Source organism: Sander vitreus, chromosome 11, assembly GCF_031162955.1.
Source record: "Sander vitreus isolate 19-12246 chromosome 11, sanVit1, whole genome shotgun sequence".
NCBI lineage: Eukaryota > Metazoa > Chordata > Actinopteri > Perciformes > Percidae > Sander > Sander vitreus.
The window spans coordinates 29,190,651-29,210,548 of record NC_135865.1 but is presented as its reverse complement, the minus strand read 5'-3'; the positions used below and the strand labels follow the sequence as shown (position 1 = coordinate 29,210,548).

The 19,898-nt window shown below is 43.2% G+C and overlaps 1 protein-coding gene across 7 annotated transcripts in view; it reads right to left on the bottom strand.

Moving 5' to 3' along the window:
• The window catches only part of caska (calcium/calmodulin-dependent serine protein kinase a), a 182,220-nt gene that overhangs the window by 51,535 nt on the left and 110,787 nt on the right, over positions 1 to 19,898 (bottom strand). For all 7 annotated transcript variants that reach the window (XM_078262669.1, XM_078262670.1, XM_078262672.1 and 4 more), the window contains exons 6-11: positions 19,046 to 19,148; positions 16,060 to 16,235; positions 14,236 to 14,358; positions 11,630 to 11,713; positions 11,428 to 11,527; positions 9,488 to 9,609 (exon numbers count right to left, since the gene is read on the bottom strand). In XM_078262669.1, coding sequence (XP_078118795.1) covers positions 9,488 to 9,609; positions 11,428 to 11,527; positions 11,630 to 11,713; positions 14,236 to 14,358; positions 16,060 to 16,235; positions 19,046 to 19,148 — 708 coding nt within the window. The remainder of the gene's footprint in view (positions 1 to 9,487; positions 9,610 to 11,427; positions 11,528 to 11,629; positions 11,714 to 14,235; positions 14,359 to 16,059; positions 16,236 to 19,045; positions 19,149 to 19,898) is intronic.

Genomic DNA, 19,898 nt, shown 5'->3' with positions numbered 1-19,898 from the left:
ATCTGGTTAAATTGTTGGTACAGTGGGGCAAAAAAGTATTTGGTCAGCCACCAATTGTGCAAGTTCTCCCACTTAAAAAGATGAGAGGCCTGTAATCTTCATCATAGGTTCACTTCAACTATGAGAGACAAAATGAGAAAAATATATCCGGAAAATCACATTGTAGGATTTTTAATGAATTTATTTGCAAATTATGGTGGAAAATAAGTATTTGGTCAATAACAAAAGTTCATCTCAATACTTTGTTATATACCCTTTGTTGGCAATGACAGAGGTCAAACGTTTTCTGTAAGTCTTCACAAGGTTTTCACACACTGTTGCTGGTATTTTGGCCCATTCCTCCATGCAGATCTCCTCTAGAGCAGTGATGTTTTGGGGCTGTCGCTGGGCAACACAGACTTTCAACTCCCTCCAAAGATTTTCTATGGGGTTGAGATCTGGAGACTAGCTAGGCCACTCCAGGACCTTGAAATGCTTCTTACGAAGCCACTCTTTCGTTGCCCGGGCGGTGTGTTTGGGATCATTGTCATGCTGAAAGACCAAGCCACGTTTCATCTTCAATGCCCTTGCTGATGGAAGGAGGTTTTCACTCAAAATCTCACGATACATGGCCCCATTCATTCTTTCCTTTACACGGAGCAGTCGTCCTGGTCCCTTTGCAGAAAAACAGCCCCAAAGCATGATGTTTCCACCTCCATGCTTCACAGTAGGTATGGTGTTCTTTGGATGCAACTCAGCATTCTTTCCCCTCCAAACACGACGAGTTGAGTTTTTACCAAAAAGTTCTATTTTGGTTTCATCTGACCATATGACATTCTCCCAATCCTCTTCTGGATCATCCAAATGCTCTCTAGCAAACTCCAGACGGGCCTGGACATGTACTGGCTTAAGCAAGGGGACACGTCTGGCACAGCAGGATTTGAGTCCCTGGCGGCATAGTGTGTTACTGATGGTAGCCTTTGTTACTTTGGTCCCAGCTCTCTGCAGGTCATTCACTAGGTCCCCCCATGTGGTTCTGGGATTTTTGCTCACCGTTCTTGTGATCATTTTGACCCCACGGGGTGAGATCTTGCGTGGAGCCCCGGATCGAGGGAGATTATTAGTGGTCTTGTATGTCTTCCATTTTCTTATAATTGTTCCCACAGTTGATTTCTTCACACCAAGCTGCTTACCTATTGCAGATTCAGTCTTCCCAGCCTGGTGCAGGTCTACAATGTTGTTTCTGGTGTCCTTTGACAGCTCTTTGGTCTTGGCCATAGTGGAGTTTGGAGTGTGACTGTTTGAGGTTGTGGACAGGTGTCTTTTATACTGATAACAAGTTCAAACAGGTGCCATTAATACAGGTAACGAGTGGAGGACAGAGGAGCCTCTTAAAGAAGAAGTTACAGGTCTGTGAGAGCCAGAAATCTTGCTTGTTTGTAGGTGACCAAATACTTATTTTCCCGAGGAATTTGCAAATAAATTCATTAAAAATCCTACAATGTGATTTTCTGGATTTTTTTTCCTCATTTTGTCTCTCATAGTCTAAGTGTACCTATGATGAACATTACAGGCCTCTCATCTTTTTAAGTGGGAGAACTTGCACAATTGGTGGCTGACTAAATACTTTTTTGCCCCATTGTATTTTTAAAGTGAAATTGGAACAAAGCAGTTATCCTTATTTATCCCACTAATTCTCAGCTCCCTCCCTCCCTCCCTCCCTCTTTATGTGGTTTAGTTTGGCTTCAGAGCGTCAATACCACTATTCTGTTTTGTTCTTTTTCTTCTCGACATCTCGCTGGTAACAAGAAGGAACCGTTTTTCTCGTCTCTCTGATTGAAGGACGACAGACACAAGAGCTCTGTTTATAAAACTCCCAGCTGACTAATAAACCGCACGCTGACTACACCGGCTTGTATGGGCCTAGTCAGAGGCGAGGAGCGTGTGGGTGTATTTAAGAGATTTTATGTTTGGTAGATAAAATGGCCCTGAAAACTAGTCTAAACAGACAGCAGCTGTGTGCTCCAATCAAAGCAGAGGGTGGCTCTGGCTAAAACAACTATTATTATATTCAAAGACACAAACATTTGATAGTTTGATGAGCAAGTTGTCTAGTGTATTTTTCATTTAACCTGCTGTAAAGTACATAAAACACACACAGAGTCTTGGACAAACAGTCCGTCTGTACAAGACAGTTCAACGAACCATGAGAACCAACGCTCTTCTGTTTTTCCCTCAGCAGCAGCAGCAGTACTACACATGTCGACTTCATCACAGAGCGCGTGATGGATAAACAAACATTAATCTCTAAAGATCTTTATAATCTGCATGTTATCCTGTCTCCACTGTCTAAAGACATTATTATCTCGCAGTACCTCAAGTGGGAGCTGAACAGCTTCACCCCTAAATTCCACCAGGCGCTGTATTTTAGCTGTGGCTTGCTTTTGTTCCGTCGTCTGCCAAACCTGCGTCATACCACACCAGGAGCGTCTCAGGCTACATTTACATTGCTACATTTTGGGTTAAAAAAAATTATATATTTTGCTACGTTTACACCTCTCATTCCCCCTGCTCTGGCGTTTTAAAGCCCCTAAACCGGAGACATTTGGAAACACTTCTGACCCGTTTTGGTTTGGAACCTGCGGGGTAGTGTTGCAGTCTCAACGGCCGCAAACAGAGACCTTTGGCGACACCGACACTAGTCTACGTATATCCACGACGGTCCACTTCCGGGATTGTTCAGGTGCCGCCAGAAATTTCGCCGGATGTCCCTCATTTTCAGCCGGATGTCCGTCCCCTTCCTCTTTCTTTGTGTTGGTGTTCTAACCTCCGGTGGATTTGTGAGGACTATGGTTAACTGCTCCTCAGATCTCTGCAGGGTAAATCCAGACAGCTAGCTAGACTATCTGTCCAATCTTGTTGCACGACAACGTTGCAACTTCACCCTCCCGAATTGCATAGAGTCCACCGAACTAAAGGTGTGAAAGCGACCTGAGCTCCTCTCTCTCTCCACCGTGTTCATTCATGTCCCATTAAAGGTGCAGTAGGTAAGACTTATAAAACTAACTTTCTGTCATATTTGCTGAAACTGACCCTATGTTCCAGTAGAACTACAGGAAGCAGGTCATTTCCCTCTGGCGCCACCTACAGCCTGTAGTGAGATTTGCAAAAATCCACCGCTCCCTGTTCAGATGCACCAATCAGGGCCAGGGGCGGGGGTGTCAGTCACTGCTCATGCACACGCATTCATTCTCCCTTGTGGGCTTTAACGGAAAGGGGGGAGGGACTGAGAAGTTGTCGATGTTTACATTTTTTACATCACACAAGTCCTGGATCTTCACAATCCTACCTACGGCACCTTTAATGCATGTTGCTAATTTAGCTTCCCTATAGTCCCTGGGATTTCTCGCCTCACAGATATCCTTGGATTGTGGTTGCACCTGGACCGTGGTCCTGCTCGACGCCCCTTGCTACTACTACATAGCTCTATTATGTTTACGGTTACTATAATTGTGGTCTAGACCTACTCCACCTGTAAAGTGTCCTGGGATAACTTATGATTTGACACTACAAACAAAACTGAGTTGAACATCAACCCAGAAACATCGATTAATTTCCCCATTTCAAATTGCAACTCAAAACACATCTGTTTAAAACTGCCTATTCCACTTAATGTCAAGTGCTCTGCCTCTTTCTGTTGTTTCTATTGTTGTTTTATTCTTTATTTTTATTTATATTTTTTTTGCTGTTGCCATGTCAGGGTGCCTGGCAATGACGCCACTGTTCTGTGCTTTTATATTTGACATAAACAAAGATTTTCAAATAAAATCTGGGTTGTTAATGTTCTTTCAAAGAAAATTTCCAACAGGATGACGAGTGTGGTTTCCATTACGGCTTCGTTAAAGTGGAAAACAACTCCTTCAAAACCCATCAGCTAATGCAATGAATGAGCAATAAAACAAGTGGTATATTTCTGTAAAGTGATCCATTTGTGTAACTCTCCAACAGCCCATCCAGACGTAGACACACGAAGGTCCAGCAGACCGAGGGAGGGCAGCGAACTAAAAGGGATTTCTGTTCAAAGGCGGAGGGTGTTGCATCTCTCCCTGCTGTGAAAATCTGACACCGCCAGAACAAAACAAAAGATCCTGGGAATGACGACACATCTCACGTCTCAAGTGTGCATCTGCGTCTCTCTTCATGACCAAACTTTTAGAGAGACAAACGCAACACACTCCTCGGGAGATCCTTATGAGACTACTAAAGTGAAGCAGACAGCCTGAGGGCTGAATCGTACTTAGTGTCCCCTGGCGTGCCACACGCTGTCTGCAGCCACCGAGCACGCATACACATTTACAGCACTCTGGGTCTTCACAAGGGGAGAGTTGTCATCATCTTTCTGCCTTGGTTAAGTGTTAACCCTCTGAGGTTTGAGGGCATTTTCTCAGTTCACATTTTAAAAAGGTATTTGCATATAACCTGACACCCATGTGTTTCATATCAAAATGTTCGGAACAAACTCAGCTTTCTGGAAAAGTGGGGCCCACGGAAAGAAATCATTTAGCCCTGAAGTTGAAAGGTTGAAGTTTCACAAAACGGACGGAATTATCTGAATTCTGAGAACCAGTGACAGATTCAAATGTTTAAACATTTGACAGGCACAAGCATGATTGCAGCTACAACAAGCAGCTCTTAAAGTGTAGATGAGAAACGATATCTTAAATTTCCTGAAGGGCAACTTATTACCCTGCCTCCGTTATCCAGGAAGCCTAAGGTGCTTCAGAAACTTGCACATGAGGAAAGAAATACAAATGCACTTGACTAACGTGCCTCATTATACACGTCAAAACACCAAAAACACACTCTGGGGGGGGGGATGCCGGGCTGACTTCAAATTAGCTGGAGGCATCGCTTGACAAAACACTCTCCCTGCAAACACATCAGAAAGAGAAGTAGGAAGTAAACACACTCACCCAGGAGACGGCGAGTGGTGTTGTCAACAATCAAAAAAAGTGCAGGCAATGCAGCGCGAACGAGACTCTAATGCAAACCAGGAGGCTCCATCCGCTCGCCGGCTACAGGATTTCTGGTTTCCTCCCGAGTAATTCGGTGGTGTGGAGGCTGCTCTCGGCCGCGCAGAGAGTGACGGAGGCTGTGCTCATTGTGAATGGCACTGAGGCCCGACAATAGAAGCCATTGTTCCTTCACTGCGCTCTTCTGTCCTTCTCCGACTCCCCCCCGCCCCCTCCTCTCAGAGCAGGGCAGGGGTGTGAATCGGAGGCTGAAATGAAGACATCTGCAGCCCCCGGCTCCCACTGACACTGCTGCACACACACACACACACACACACACACACACACACACACACGGCAGATCTACTTGTCTACTGCAACCAACTTTAACCTATTCAGCCTCCAGCAACACATACACACATCTCTCTTTTCCTTAATTGACTCTTTGCAAGTCCCTGTAGTTCCCCCAAATGTTTTAACTTCAGCCTCTTAAGACTACTTTGATAAAGAAGAAGGCTGGACTCGTCATTCAACTAAAGCCCGAGACACCCCAACCCGATAATCGGCCGTCTGACAGTCTGGCGAGGTCGGTGACTCGGGTCTGTTCGGTGTGTTCCGTGCCGTTGTCCTTCATTTGGCTGATTTGACATGTATAATTGGCGGGGCGGGCACTGCCGGCAGTCGGACTCAATGATCCATCTGATTGGTGGAGAGCTAACCAGGAAACGGGGAGCGGGGTGAGCGTGACTAGTAGTCCAGGCAAAGTAGCGTTTTACGACAGACTTGTAAAATAATTTTTTGCCGCTTAGATCATTCCTATGAGGGGTCCAGAACAACATACTAAAAGTCCTAAGAAATCCTAGTTGAGGAAATATGTTAAAATCTCATCAATCCGAGATGTGTGCATAAGGCCAGGCAACAGTACACCCCAATGGGGCTATTTTTTTCCTTTACTACTATCAAAATGAAACTTTACAAAATGAACGTATCCATGAAAAGTAACATTTTTTGTATTACAAGTTTCTTTGAAAATGAATTTTTATATGCAAATGAGCTACAATACACTAATCTAATATGCCCAAAATACACCCAAATAGGCATAATTTTTTCCTTTACTCCTACCACAATAAAACTTTACATAGTAAAAGTATACATGAATAGTAACTTTTTTTGTATTACAAGTTTCTTTTGAAATGAATGTGAATATGCATATGAGCTCCACACTTATTGAATATGTCCTAATTTGCATAGGCAGAAACACCATTCATATGTATGACAACTACATCGGCCCAATCTTCATCCAATCATCCCACTGCCAATGGCTGATGGCAATGCTGCTTTTAGACTGGCCTCTAACCTGAAAACTGCCTGGCTTGGTAGTACCTGTCAGGGGTATAACCCCCGCCGGTCTAGTCTTCAGGGTCACGGAGGCACACAAGCCTCCCCAGTTGCTACCTTGTCGTGGTGGGGAGGTGGTGTTGCTAGCTTCTCATAACACTGCAAAGCTACTTTACAAACGGGGTACGTCTGATGTGTGGCCCGCCTGGTCTGAAATACTTGCTAACTACAAAAAGAGAAGCAGTTTTGGTGTCTGGCAAAATCATTTTAAAGAGCTACAATGTCTGGAAAGTGTGTCTATCTGGTTTTTCGTCCGTCTTTTGTGTGAGAGTGAATCGTTTAGTTGGTAAGAATGACTTCTGCCTGTAATCTTACTACTAACAATACCAATCATTTGTAAATCTACCAGCCCAAAATGTAATCTCACCACGTTACTAATGACTAAGATGGCTATTCTGACTTTCTTCTGATGTTATCTGTGGGGGAATGTCATTAGGTAAGGCTTGTTCGCAAATAAAAGCAACTGGAGGCAAGATTGTGCAATCAATTCTTAAGGTCAATATAAGTATTTTTTGTGGCAAGTGACTTCAAATGTATCGTGTTTATGCATAGTTTAACTTACTGAATGGACATGAATGTGTGAGTTATTTGGCCCCTGTTTTTTTCTACCTGTTTTTTTTCGACGTTATGGCTTCTTGGCCATAAGTCAATCAGGCCTAGTGTTGAGCTCATTTGTATATTTAAAATAGATTTTTCCAAGAAACAAAACAAAAATGTTACTTTTCATGTATACTTTCACTGTGTGAGGTTTGATTGTGATAGGAGTAAAGGAAAAAAATAAGCCCATTAAGGTGTACTTCGATTAGTATATTGCTCATTTGCATATTCAAATTCTTAGGACTTTTAGTATGTTGTTCTGGACAAAAATCCAAATCCAAAATGGATTTGCCTGGACTATAGAGCCTCTCAAAATCTGACGAAAATCTTTTGAACTGACCTTTTGTTGATCTGAAATTTCCGGACAAACCAGACCCACGTGATGCGTTCGTCCAATCAGCTGCCGGTTTTAATTTTCGGGCGACAATACAGATTAGCGCCGCCTGCTGTTATGGAGACGTATTACGTCTCGTGGATTTGGTGTGTTCCGAGGCACTTTTTGGACCAACTCTGGGAGACTGAGCAGTCCAACTGGCTTTTCTGCCGAGGGTCGGCCGTCTGGTCGGCGTGTCTGCAGCTTAAAGCACACTGATTTAAGCGCCAGTCTTCACAAACATCTGCAGCAGCTCATCGGCCGGGACAAGAGTTTATCTTTGCAAGATCCAGAGTTTGAATCACAGAGCGACTTTGAACAGGAGGGCGAGGAAAGTGACTGACTATTCAGAGAGGTATTGTCTGTTTTATTCCACTTCTTTCTTACCAAAACCTGGCGCCCGCATTACCCAGAATACAACTTCACAGCTGGCAGATCAAAACCCAAAGGAAAATCTTGAACTTGCCTTGAGGACCACAACCCTGAAATCTAGTCGTACTTTGAGTCCAGTAGGTTTTCCTCCGTCACATAGAAACACATTTTATAATTTCCTAAGTGAGAAAAAGTTGATAGATAAGCGATAATTGAATCTTATTATCAGCAACATTACAAGTATAAAAGCCTTAGAGAAATGAGAAATATCAATATCCCACTGAATATGAACACACACTGCATTAATTGCTGTTTCCATTCATTGTGATATTAATCCTCAGATTTTCTGACTTATATTTCTTTGTTTCTTTCCTCTGAACGACTCAAATATGGATAACATTCTTGCAAATTCTCCCGTCTTGCCAACAAATCTTGTGTTTAACACCCGACGGAGACGCAAACAGAGAGAACAGAGTAAACAAAGTGGATTAAGGGAATAATAACAGACAAAACGATGCTCTCAGAGTGTCAGACAAACTGTGTTCTAATCTAAAATGCTGTCTTTGCATCTCTTGCCGTGCCGGCTGCTGGGCACTGGGATTTTGTGACCCAATATGGTGTTTGTTGAGCTGCAGGACAACAGACTGCTGCTGTGAACAGCAGTTTAACACACACACACACACATACACACACACATATGCACACACATGCACCCACACGCACGTACGCACACAAGAGGAATTTAATGGCACCTTTATCAACAACGTGACCTTTTTAGAGCAACCTTGTGTGTGCAAGGGGAAAAGTTTTTATAGTAATCATGCAATCGCGAAGGCAGCAGTGCAGAGAGCGACGTCATAGTCATGTGTAGTATTGACAGTACGGCCGCATCCAAACACACCTTCTGTTTATTCAATGGGGGGCTCAAACTACTGGTCAGAAGGCATATCCAGCCTGCTAGACACTTTCCAAAAGCTTTCAACATGTTGAATATTTATCCTTAAAGGAACACGCCGACTTATTGGGACTTGAGCTTTTTCACCGTAACCCACAGATTTATATTATATATTATATATATTTATAACAAGTTCTTAATGACTTAAAAGTAAAGGTGAAAAAAGTTAGAGCACTGAGAGAAGCCACATTTCTAAGTATTCTAAACTACAGACTTAATGACACGGGTGTGCTGATGTGCGATGTCTATTCTGAGCGTAATGGTGACAACCACAAACCAACACCTCCTCTCACTTCCTCATCTGCACAAAACTCTTATCACTCAACTCCGCTGACACTGTTGCACCATGTGCCCTGCGCTGAACACAACAATACCAAACAGTCAAGATCATTTTCAAACATTATTCCGGCGGTCTTGTGTCTCTAACCCTACACCTGAGTTGAATGCGTCCCATTTAAAATCTCAGATTTCACAGAGGGGTTAGCTCTGGCCAGGTTACCCATTGTTTACCCACCGGTCCAGACGGGGGCCCCGGGCTTCCTCCGGGCAGGGTCACTCCATCTCTACCTCGGTCACTCATAGGGTTTTTGCTCTTTTCTTTAATTCCCAAAAAATAAATGCAGTTGCTGCTCCTGGAAACTTCACGGAGGCTTTTTGAAAGCTTTTATGAACTGCATAAATTAAGAATCATTCTTCTGTTCCATTAGTTATGAATAAAACAGAAAATCCATCATAATGAAACAAAGATTAATGAATGATAAAAGACGGATTTAATCCAGCGTGCATCAATGTGACACTTACATCGAGCAGTGTGTGTAAATGCTGGTCCTGGAAAACACTGTGAAGGAAATCTAGATCCTTTTCACTGCAGTCTGTCAGAGCGTGGATCTCCTCTAAACTGTCCAACACCTGAGACACAGCCCCTGCAAAACACACACACAGACAGACAGACAGACAGACAGACAGACAGACAGACAGACAGACAGACAGACAGACACCATTAGAGTTCTGTGAATGTCTTTGCGGTGAGCATGCACATGCACTGAATCAGTTTTGGAATAATTCGCCCTCTGTATATCCTGATGTGAACATTAAAGTCAAAGTACTACAAACATTAAAAAGAAAGTAAGTAACCAGCATCACAACACGCAGAGAACCAGCGGATACCTACGTTCTGCTGCTAGCAGTCCTAGCACGTGGGAAGCATGAATAGAAACAGACAAACACAGAAACAGATAATAATAATAAATAAACACAGGGGTTAGTATCAATGTCAAAAACAGTTGGAAGCAAATACCGTTCGAACAGTGGGGAACAGAAAAGTGTGTGCTGTTGTTAGCAGGGGATAAAGTGGGCCAGAACGATTCAGAACGGCTTTCCGGCACCTTCGATTAATAAGTGAATTAGGGCCCTTCACTAGGCAGCGCTGCCTGGAAGGCACTAGGATTAGGCAATGGTTAGGGTTAAGTGTCTTGAAGTCCACGGTCGCAGCGCTGCCTTGAAGTCCACGTTGGGGGCTTAAAACACCATCGAGCCTCTCTAACGGTCTCTTCAAACTAAGTATGCATTTGTTTCTCTCACTGTAAAAAAAACTGGCACCCAACTGTGACTTCTGTGTGTCATTGCACTCCTAGCAATGAGATAAAATGTCAAACTGGAAAGAAGGTTGAACGAGGCTGTATTTTACTGCTCAAACAACCATCAGATCCCTCCATGTGCATGGCTTGTATGTTGTCTTTCTGCATGTGGTGCATTCCAGAGCAGCTCGAATAAAGCCGGGTTGTGCTAATAAAAGGGCCTACCTGACAGACAAAAGCAGAACAAACCAGAGGAAGGAAGCTTGAGGGAGGAAGTGTGTCAAAGATGAGAGGATGAACAACTGTCAGAGGCTGAATCTCAAGTCTCTTATTTGATATCTCCTCTAGGGCCGGGTACCGAATTCAGTACTTTTTAGGCACCGACCAAATTGCCTCCACAGTATTGAGTATCGAAAAATGCCTCGTCATTCAGTACCCAATTTCAATACCTAAGGAGTAAATCTCAGCACCGTCAGTGAGCCAATCAACACGCAGCATGTTTCTACCAAGATCTAATAATGTTTGTGATTGGCTGTCTAACATTACACGTCGTAGAGACACGCAGGAAAAACTCTACGTTACACAGAGACGGGACTCACATAGTAGGAGCTGAAATGTACATAAAAAGATTTGTGCCGTAACGTGTGATGTTGCCATTTTCTTTTTGTTTTATAAAATTAGTATCAAAAAAAGTATCGTTTAGGAACCAGTATCAAAGTCAAGGTATTAGTATAAGTACCAGTATTGAATATTTTTGAACGATACCCAGCTTTAATCGCCTCGTTCCTCGCCTGAAGCGGAAGTTGTTCTAGCCCTTCTTTTTTTAAGGCTGTCTCAAAGCTCTTATTACTGCCCAGAAGAGCAAGGAGCTAGGATGGAGGAGAGATCTCTGAGGAGCTATGAGCGAGGATACAGAGAGCAGCCTTACTGGACGCCGTGCAGCTGAAAGAGTTGCCCAAAAACTGGCAAATTCACATGACGTTTCAGAGGAAAGGACGTCTCATCCCTCTAAAAACACATTTCCTCTTTTCCTCTCTCTTCGCTCCTCTCCCATGCTTCCTTGGTGTACGGACTAAGACTCAAGGGAGGGAAGCGAGCGGAGGAAACGTGGATGCAATGTAAGGACCTGGGACGTACCCAGAGTATGTGTTTGTCTGTGTGTACCTGAGGAGGTGGGGTCTTCGGAGAAGTCATGCAGTTCCTCGGGGGGGTCTCCATAGAAGGAATTAAACTTGTGACTAGACACTGCAGCCAGAACCGCCCCCTGAAACACAACATGTGCAACTGTGAAGATTTATCTTATCTGAACGTATCGGTGATGGTGTCATCAAGCCTCGAAATGTTGCAAAATGTGATAAACGCAAACCTTGAGCTTCCTCCTGGAGTTGAACTTTCTCAGCTGTTCCACGGTCTCTGGCAGGTGGATTTTGTACGCGTATCGGTCCCTCTCCTTGGAAATCCAACACAGAAAAGAGAATTGCTCACACAAGTAAAGGCTTACAATGTATGGTTTTGTTATACCACTGGAATGAATGAATGAATGAATACATTTTTATTATTGTGTCATGCATACAATAAAATATGCCCAGTCCACACGGGCTTACAAGACACCATTACCTAGGACAAAGGACCAGATGCCAAAGTAACCACATAACCTAAACACATAAACCTTTTAGGGCCCTATCCAGCACAGCCCGACGCAAGTGTCTTTGCTAGGTCGACGCAGTTGTCAGTTTCCCATCCCAGACCCAGGCTCTTGGTAGGCAGTGTCTGACGGTGCCGGTTGGGGGTGTGATGAACAGTGGCAATAATAGTCACAATAAAGATAATGGGACAGTGACTACAATGGTAGTCGTAGTAGTTCATGTCATAGCAGGGCACAGCAGGGCATTACGGGGTGTAGCGTGGCACAGCAGAGCATGGGTGGATGCATTGGACGCGACAGGACGCAGCCGGACATTGATGTTAATGTGTCGGGCCGGGTTCGGACGCAACGTGCACGGGCTCGGCTAATCCTTAACTGTATCTGTGGCTACCTACCTATAGGCACGTAAGACTTCGTCATCAATGTTGTGTAGATAAAAATGAAAAATCTTTACAAATAATATGATTTGTTTTCCATCAACAATAAGTTGGTGGCCCCCCTGCAGCAACTCTGAGGACCCCCCTAGGGGTCTTGGACCCCCTGTTGAATCTCTCTGATTTAGAGGATAAATGATCAGGTTAATGCTCATCAGCTGCATGAAACTGCTGTGTAAACAGAGCTCTGTGGTTGATGTGAGCAGGTTAAAATGGTGATGTTGAGTAACTATATAAGAACAGGATTTAGCAGACCTGAATTCCTCTTTTTGGTCAACAGCTTTCATTTCAGAGCACGCACGTAATAAGTGGTGGAAGAATAAATAAGTACATTTACTCCAGTACTGTACTTAAGTCCAAATGTTGAGGTACTTGTACTTTACTTGAGTCTTGTCTTTTCATGCCACGTTCTACTTCTACTCCGCTACATTTCAGAGAAATATTGTACTTTTTACTCCACTACAGTCATCTGTTACAGCTTTAGTTACTAGTTACTTTACACATTAAGATTCCTGCACACAAAAGACATGTAGTTTATAAAATCTGATGTTTTATTATAAAGTAAACTAGCCAACAATATAACGGCTACAAGTCCAGCTGAGATGATTAGACCATTAAACACACAGCTGTTTGGATCCTTTACACTTTCTAAAAATGTGAGGATTTTTCTGCAGCGAGTACTCTTACTTTTAATACTTTAAGTACATTTTCCTGATGATACATACGTCTAATTAAGTAACATTTTCAATGCAGGACTTGTAACAGAGTAATTTACAGTGTGGCATTAGTACTTTTACTTAAGTACAGGATCTGAATACTTCTTCCACAGCTGTGCATGGGTTTGTCTGGGTTTGTTTTGGGGGTGTTTGTTGATGTTCGGGGGTGCTGCGTTCAGACTGTTGCATTGTTCAATCAGAAGTCTAATGATGCTGCTGTAACCTTGCAACCAGAAGTGGATTTGCCTAAACTTTCAGCTTTCTACAACTAAATGTTGACTCAAAGACTCAAAATGTTAGCATTGTAGTCAGGGGACGTCCCTTAAAGTGTGAAGATTTATGTCAGACAGCCCCCAGACGAGCTGCAAGTCTCAGAGTCCAATTGTCGTCTTTAAGTACCCTTCCATCACTTTCCACAGACAAGGACGTCGCAAAAAGCTTCTGCTGACAAGCGGTGACAGCGCTGTGCTGGCGCTCACTCTCGTTGGTTTCCTGTGTGAAGAGCTGCCGCTCCCCCCCCTCTCCCCCGAACGACTGATCATTACGTGATGGCTTTAGGCTGCATGGGTTTTTGGCACTTTTCTGCTCTTGTCTCAGAAACAGACTAACACTTTCACAAAAGTCAAAACTTTTGGATGCACATCTAAAAGACAGGATCCATGCACCAAAGCAGGAAGTACATTTTCATTAGTGAGAGGATTGTTTTTCCATGTTGCAGGCAGTCATGACATGGTAACCCAAAGTCATATTAGAACCAAATTCAAAATGCCAAGAAAGGCATACACGTAAAACATTCCGGTTCTGCGTATCGGTGCCTCAACAACTACACACGGCACTCTTTCTGGACTGGACAACGCTGGACGAAGCAATAAGTTTTGTTTAGGCAGTATGGGAAAGAGCAAAAAGAGTTCAGGGGGTGTTTGCTGTTTTGATGTTGAGAGAAAAGACTCACTTGCTGCATTAAGTTAAATGTATTAACCTTAAAACATTTAGTTTCTTTGTTTACTTAGTTATTTTTGTAACCAATAAATGCTGTGCAGCTCTGTTATATGAGTAAACACAAGTATCGGATCGGGACTCGGTATGGGCAGATATTCAATATTTTAAAAGATCGGATTGGAGGTCAACAAAGCTGATCGGGAACTCCCTACGTGTTACTGAATGCTGAAAGCATTACCTTCAGCCAGGGGTGGTTAAGAGCCTCGTAGACGGTGATCCTCTCAGCGGGGTCCAGCATCAGCATGCGCCTCACCAGATCCTTAGCGCTCTCTGAGATTTGGGCCCATTGTCGCGGATTCATCTACACAAACATACACAGAGGTTTATATGAGTGGTCCTGTGGCCCAGAGACAATGTTTCCAGATCTCAGCCATGTACTCAGAGCACACAATGTTCTTTTACACATATGAAATATGGTCAAACTATGAAAATTACACGTTTCTATTAGGGGTGCATGATATATTGACTCAATATCGTTATCGTGATATCCATCCATCCATCTTCGTCCGCTTATCCGGTATCGGGTCGCGGGGGCCGCAGCTCCAGCAGGAGACCCCAAACTTCCCTTTCCCGAGCCACATTAACCAGCTCCGACTGGGGGATCCCGAGGCGTTCCCAGGCCAGGTTGGAGATATAATCCCTCCACCTAGTCCTGGGTCTCCCCCGAGGCCTCCTCCCAGCTGGACGTGCCTGGAACACCTCCCTAGGGAGGCACCCAGGGGTTTCTGCAGGTTTACCAAGTCAAATTTAAGACTTTTTAAGACCTTTATGAATGAAATATAAGACCTATATCACGACATAAAAGTACAACGAAATGCTGAGTCACAATAGTCCTTACAAAGTAAATAAATGTATTCAAATTGAATAAAAGCGACAGAGTAATATTGATCCGTACATACACAGCACATTATATTAGGACTAGTGAAAGAAAGAACACCACGGAATAAAACAATAAAAACATTTCAATGAGCATTAGAGGCGTCACATGGACGTAGGAAACTTAAGACCTGTTTAAAATGATTTAAGACCTAGAACACAATACTTAAGTGAATTTAAAGTGCTCATATTGTGTTTTTTTAATTTTTTCCTTTCCTTTATTGTGTTATATAGATCTATCTTTTTTGTGTTAGAAAACACTGTTCACAAACTGCTCCAAACAGCTCTATTGTAGTCCAGCCTTTACTTCAGAGACACACGTGGTCACTTTGGAACACACGTTATAATGCTCGCCTAGCTGCTAGCATGGCACTCCCTCATACTCTGCTTCTGACTGGCTAGTACTCCTTACCTAGGTACTGTCAGGACACGTCCTCATACTCTGCTTCTGACTGGCTAGTAGTCCTTACCTAGGTACTGTCAGGGCACGCCCTCATACTCTGCTTCTGACTGGCTAGTAGTCCTTACCTAGGTACTGTCAGGGCCCTCATACTCTGCTCCTGACTGGCTAGTAGTCCTTACCTAGCTACTGTCAGGGCACGCCCTCATACTCTGCTTCTGACTGGCTAGTAGTCCTTACCTAGGTACTGTCAGGACACGCCCTCATACTCTGCTTCTGACTGGCTAGTAGTCCTTACCTAGGTACTGTCAGGGCACGCCCTCATACTCTGCTTCTGACTGGCTAGTAGTCCTTACCTAGGTACTGTCAGGGCACGCCCTCATACTCTGCTTCTGACTGGCTAGTAGTCCTTACCTAGCTACTGTCAGGGCACGCCCTCATACTCTGCTTCTGACTGGCTAGTAGTCCTTACCTAGCTACTGAGCATGTGCGACTCCCAACAAAGATGGAACAGAAGTGAGATGTCTCACTCTGTAGCTAAAACAGAGAGCTCAACACACAGGTGTTTTTGGAAATTAAACCATGTGAACCTACTCTGGTACGACCTCTAAATACAATTATGAACCTGGAAATGAGCATAATATGAGCACTTTTAGACCCTGAGGAAACCCTGTCTGTGTTGAATGGATGTATGAAACCACACATTTCTTTAAATGGCCTCCCGACCTTGTATTTGCCCCTGCAGATGGCTTCGAACAGCCGCTCCTTGGTGCCGTAGAAAGGCAGGCAGCCTGAGAGGAGAATGAAGAGGATGACTCCGCAGCCCCACACGTCCACAGGTTTACCATACGGCTCTCTCTTCACCACCTCCGGGGCCATGAAGTGGGGAGTTCCTACCCGACCTGGGGAGACAAACACACAGCGGTGTGGGTGCATCGCTTATGAAGTCAGGGCTTAATACAACTTCTTTGTTCTTTTACATTTTTATTGTCTCTAAACTACACAAAAAAAGGAAGTGTTTTGATGTGCACTTTGAGACTTTCCCTATTTGTTTCCTACTTTTTTGTTTTGCACTGTTACACAAAAGAGGAAACTAACCTTGTGTGGGTTTCCTACTTCTTGAAACTTTGGTTTCTGGTTTTTAATGTGCAATGTGAAGTGGACTTTTGCTGCCGTCCTTTACAGAGTTTAGAACTCCAATGTTGCTCTGTTGGTTTTACTGTTCTGGACATTTAAGATAAGATCAGATAAGACAAGACTTTATTAATCCCACAATGGGGAAATTCACTTGTCACTGCAGCTCAATGCAGCACAACAAAAAACCAAAACATTAAATATTAAATAGGATAGAAAAATACACAAAGAAAGAATAAAACAGGAAATAGAATTAATTAAAAAAAGTATTAACGGTAATATGTACACTATAAACACTTGTATTTATATGTGGGGAGAATATATATACAGATGACTATACTGTACAGATGATTATGGGATGGCATATCGCACAGGTCACAGTAAGTCACAAAGCTGCTACTGTCTTCAATTAGTTTTTTGCTTTTGTTCCCATACACCTTTTACCTGAGTCTTGATGATGTGCAAGAACTTGCGTGTGAGCCGTTACTTAGTCCCACCTGGGATTGGAGTATGTTACTCTGTGTTCTGACCATCGGTGTCATTTACGGGGGGAATAGGGGGGTTGAAACCCCACCAATAAACACAACTTTCTTGGAGGTTTTTGTTGCTTTATTGGACGTTTTTTTGGAGTTGTTCTAACAGCGGGGGGTGCGGGGGCTACAGTATCTGTTACTGTGAGATTTGTCATCACCACATCTGGACCCGTGAAAGATAACACCAGCTTCCACTTTCCGAGTGCGATACAAACCCGGCACGATGGGTCCTCCCAAATGTTGGAACGTTGTGTCAAACTTAAGGCCCGCGGACCAAATCCGGCCCCTCGCAGATTTTGATCCGGCTAGCATATCAATTTAGGTTCATAATACATTTTGGCCCACCTAGTTTTTGTTGCTTTTTTCAACAGTCTGTTCGCTTTTTCTGGAGGTTTTGTCGGGTTTTTTTTCTACGTTTTTGCCACTTTTTCTGAAGGTTTTGAGGCTAAGTTACTTTTTTGGGGCTTTATGTCGACCGAGCTGCAAGTGAGAAGACCATGTGAGACATACAATAATACAGTACAAGATGTTCGACTTTTTCGATGAAATAAAAGCATGTCAATAAACTATAAATGTTAATGCATAATAAACTGAGTTTGACCCCCCAGGTGTAAAGGGACAGGCAGCTTTAAACACTTGATAGCTACCACTAAACAGGACAAAACGTCATATGTCGTAACAACGTTTGTGAGATAAACAATATGACATTCTCAGTCAGTAGCGGAGCGACGTCTTTGTATTTTAAAGTGTATGTCTGAGTTTTTTCTACCACGTGAAGAGCTGCCTGTCCTGCTTTATTTATCTTTGAATCAGCTCAGTGTGAAATCAGCTGCAGGTCATCTGCTCTTCTCTTTTGTAAGGGCGTAAACTTTGGGTTCAACTTTGGGGCGGTTGAGATCTCCACTTTTGAGCAAAATTAAACATTTTGAACACAAAAGACTGGGACATTTTCTGTGTTCTTGTGAATTTTTTCAGCAACAATTTGGGCCTTTTCTGCATAACGTTAAGGTGCAAAGGTCTTATTTATGGAAAGGAAATTCTAATAGTTTTTATGCAGGGGTTGCACTGGCAAATTTTGATTATTGGGGGGGTTGTAACCCCCCCATCCCGCTGTAAATTACGTCTATAGTGCCTGGCATTTATTTTTTGCTTATATTTGTTCACATCAGGGCAAAATAGTGCCATCAAAACAATGCAGAAATTAAGATTTTAAAGGTTCCTGTCTGCAGCGTACCCACCGATGTACAGACAACTATCACTGCACCCGGATGGGGGTGGTGATGGCGCAGTGGATATGACACATGCCTTTGGTGTGGGAGACCTGGGTTTGATTCTCACTGCGATACATCAACCAATGTGTCCCTGAGCAAGACACTTAACCCCTAGTTGCTCCAGAGGCATGTTACCTCTGACATATATAGCAATTGTAAGTCGCTTTGGATGAAAGCGTCAGCTAAATGTAATGTAATTACTTTGATACTGAAGAAAACTTAAAATATGTGATGATTTTTAGGCAGGTTCTCTGATTTCTAGTTGGATTTATGGGCCTTTTATTCGTGATGGACATCAAAAATAAAGATATAATCGGGAAGTGGAAGTCACACTGAATTATATGTTTGTTTCATATATGATTTTTGACTCAAATTCACTCCACACAGTATATTTGCCTCACATTTCTGCCTCTGCACTCCCCCCAGGAGGCTCTTTAAACATCCACGTCTATTACCGATAATATCTCGATGGACGAAAAGCTGTCTGGAACGATGGTTCTATTATTGAGAAGAACAGTGAACATTTTATACCCCACGTCCCCCTATAAAATGAATCCCATCCAAATATCTCCACAAATGGTTTCATCCTGTTTGAAAGATGAACACATTTGTTTAGTATTTGTAAGTGTTTATTAAGTCTCGGGTACGCTTATTGAATATATTGTATGTTGTGTCTGAATGTGCCTTTGTACCACAAATACAGTTCCCTAACGGGAAAAACGACCTTCTTTTGATTGGGATGGATCTGAGTATGTACGGTTGTGTTTGCTGTACCTCCGGCCACCAGTCCCGACTCCCCGAGCTGGATGGCGACTCCAAAGCCGCCCAACTTCACCGGAGCCGAGTTCTCTTTGGACGCCAGCAGCACGCAGTGAGGCTGAGAACCAAGAGGACACAGACACATGATTTAATGCTCTCATTTCTTTCCTAATTAAAGAGCGACACCCTACTATAAATAACAAAAATCACATGTGCAAGACACGCCCAAACCCCCAAATTGTCACCCAGCACGACCTCACACACAGGATCACAGGAGAGGGATGTAGTATCTTAAGCACAAGATACTACACACAATTCAGTCAATTTCTCAAGTTGTGTTTCTAACCAAGATCATTTCCTACAGAAATAATAAACAGCTCGAGGAGAAATTAATCAACTTGCAATTTGATTTTTGTGATGTTAAAATGTGGCAATGTCATTCATTATATACATCATTGGAAAACAGACAACCCAATCCAATTACTTTTTATAAAAATGCATTTATTCCTCATTGCAAAGACTTAAAACACACACACAAAGGGTTAGGGACTTCTTAGTCTACATCCACGACGTTCCACTTCTGGGATTGCTCCGGTGCCGCAGGATATTCCGCCGGATGCGTGTCTTTTCGCCAGATGTCCGTCACCTTCCTCTTCCTTTGTGTTGGCATTTTAAACTCCGTAGGATTTATGAGGACTCTGGTTAACTGCTCCTTTATACCTGCAGCCATTTCCCTCATGAATATGGGTCAGGGGAGGACTCATCTTTGAACTCTTGGCTACCTTTTTACTTTTCTTTCTTTATTCTTTGGTTGGTTATATATTCTCGTCTGTTGACTATGTGTTGAGGATGTGTGTGTGTGTGTGTG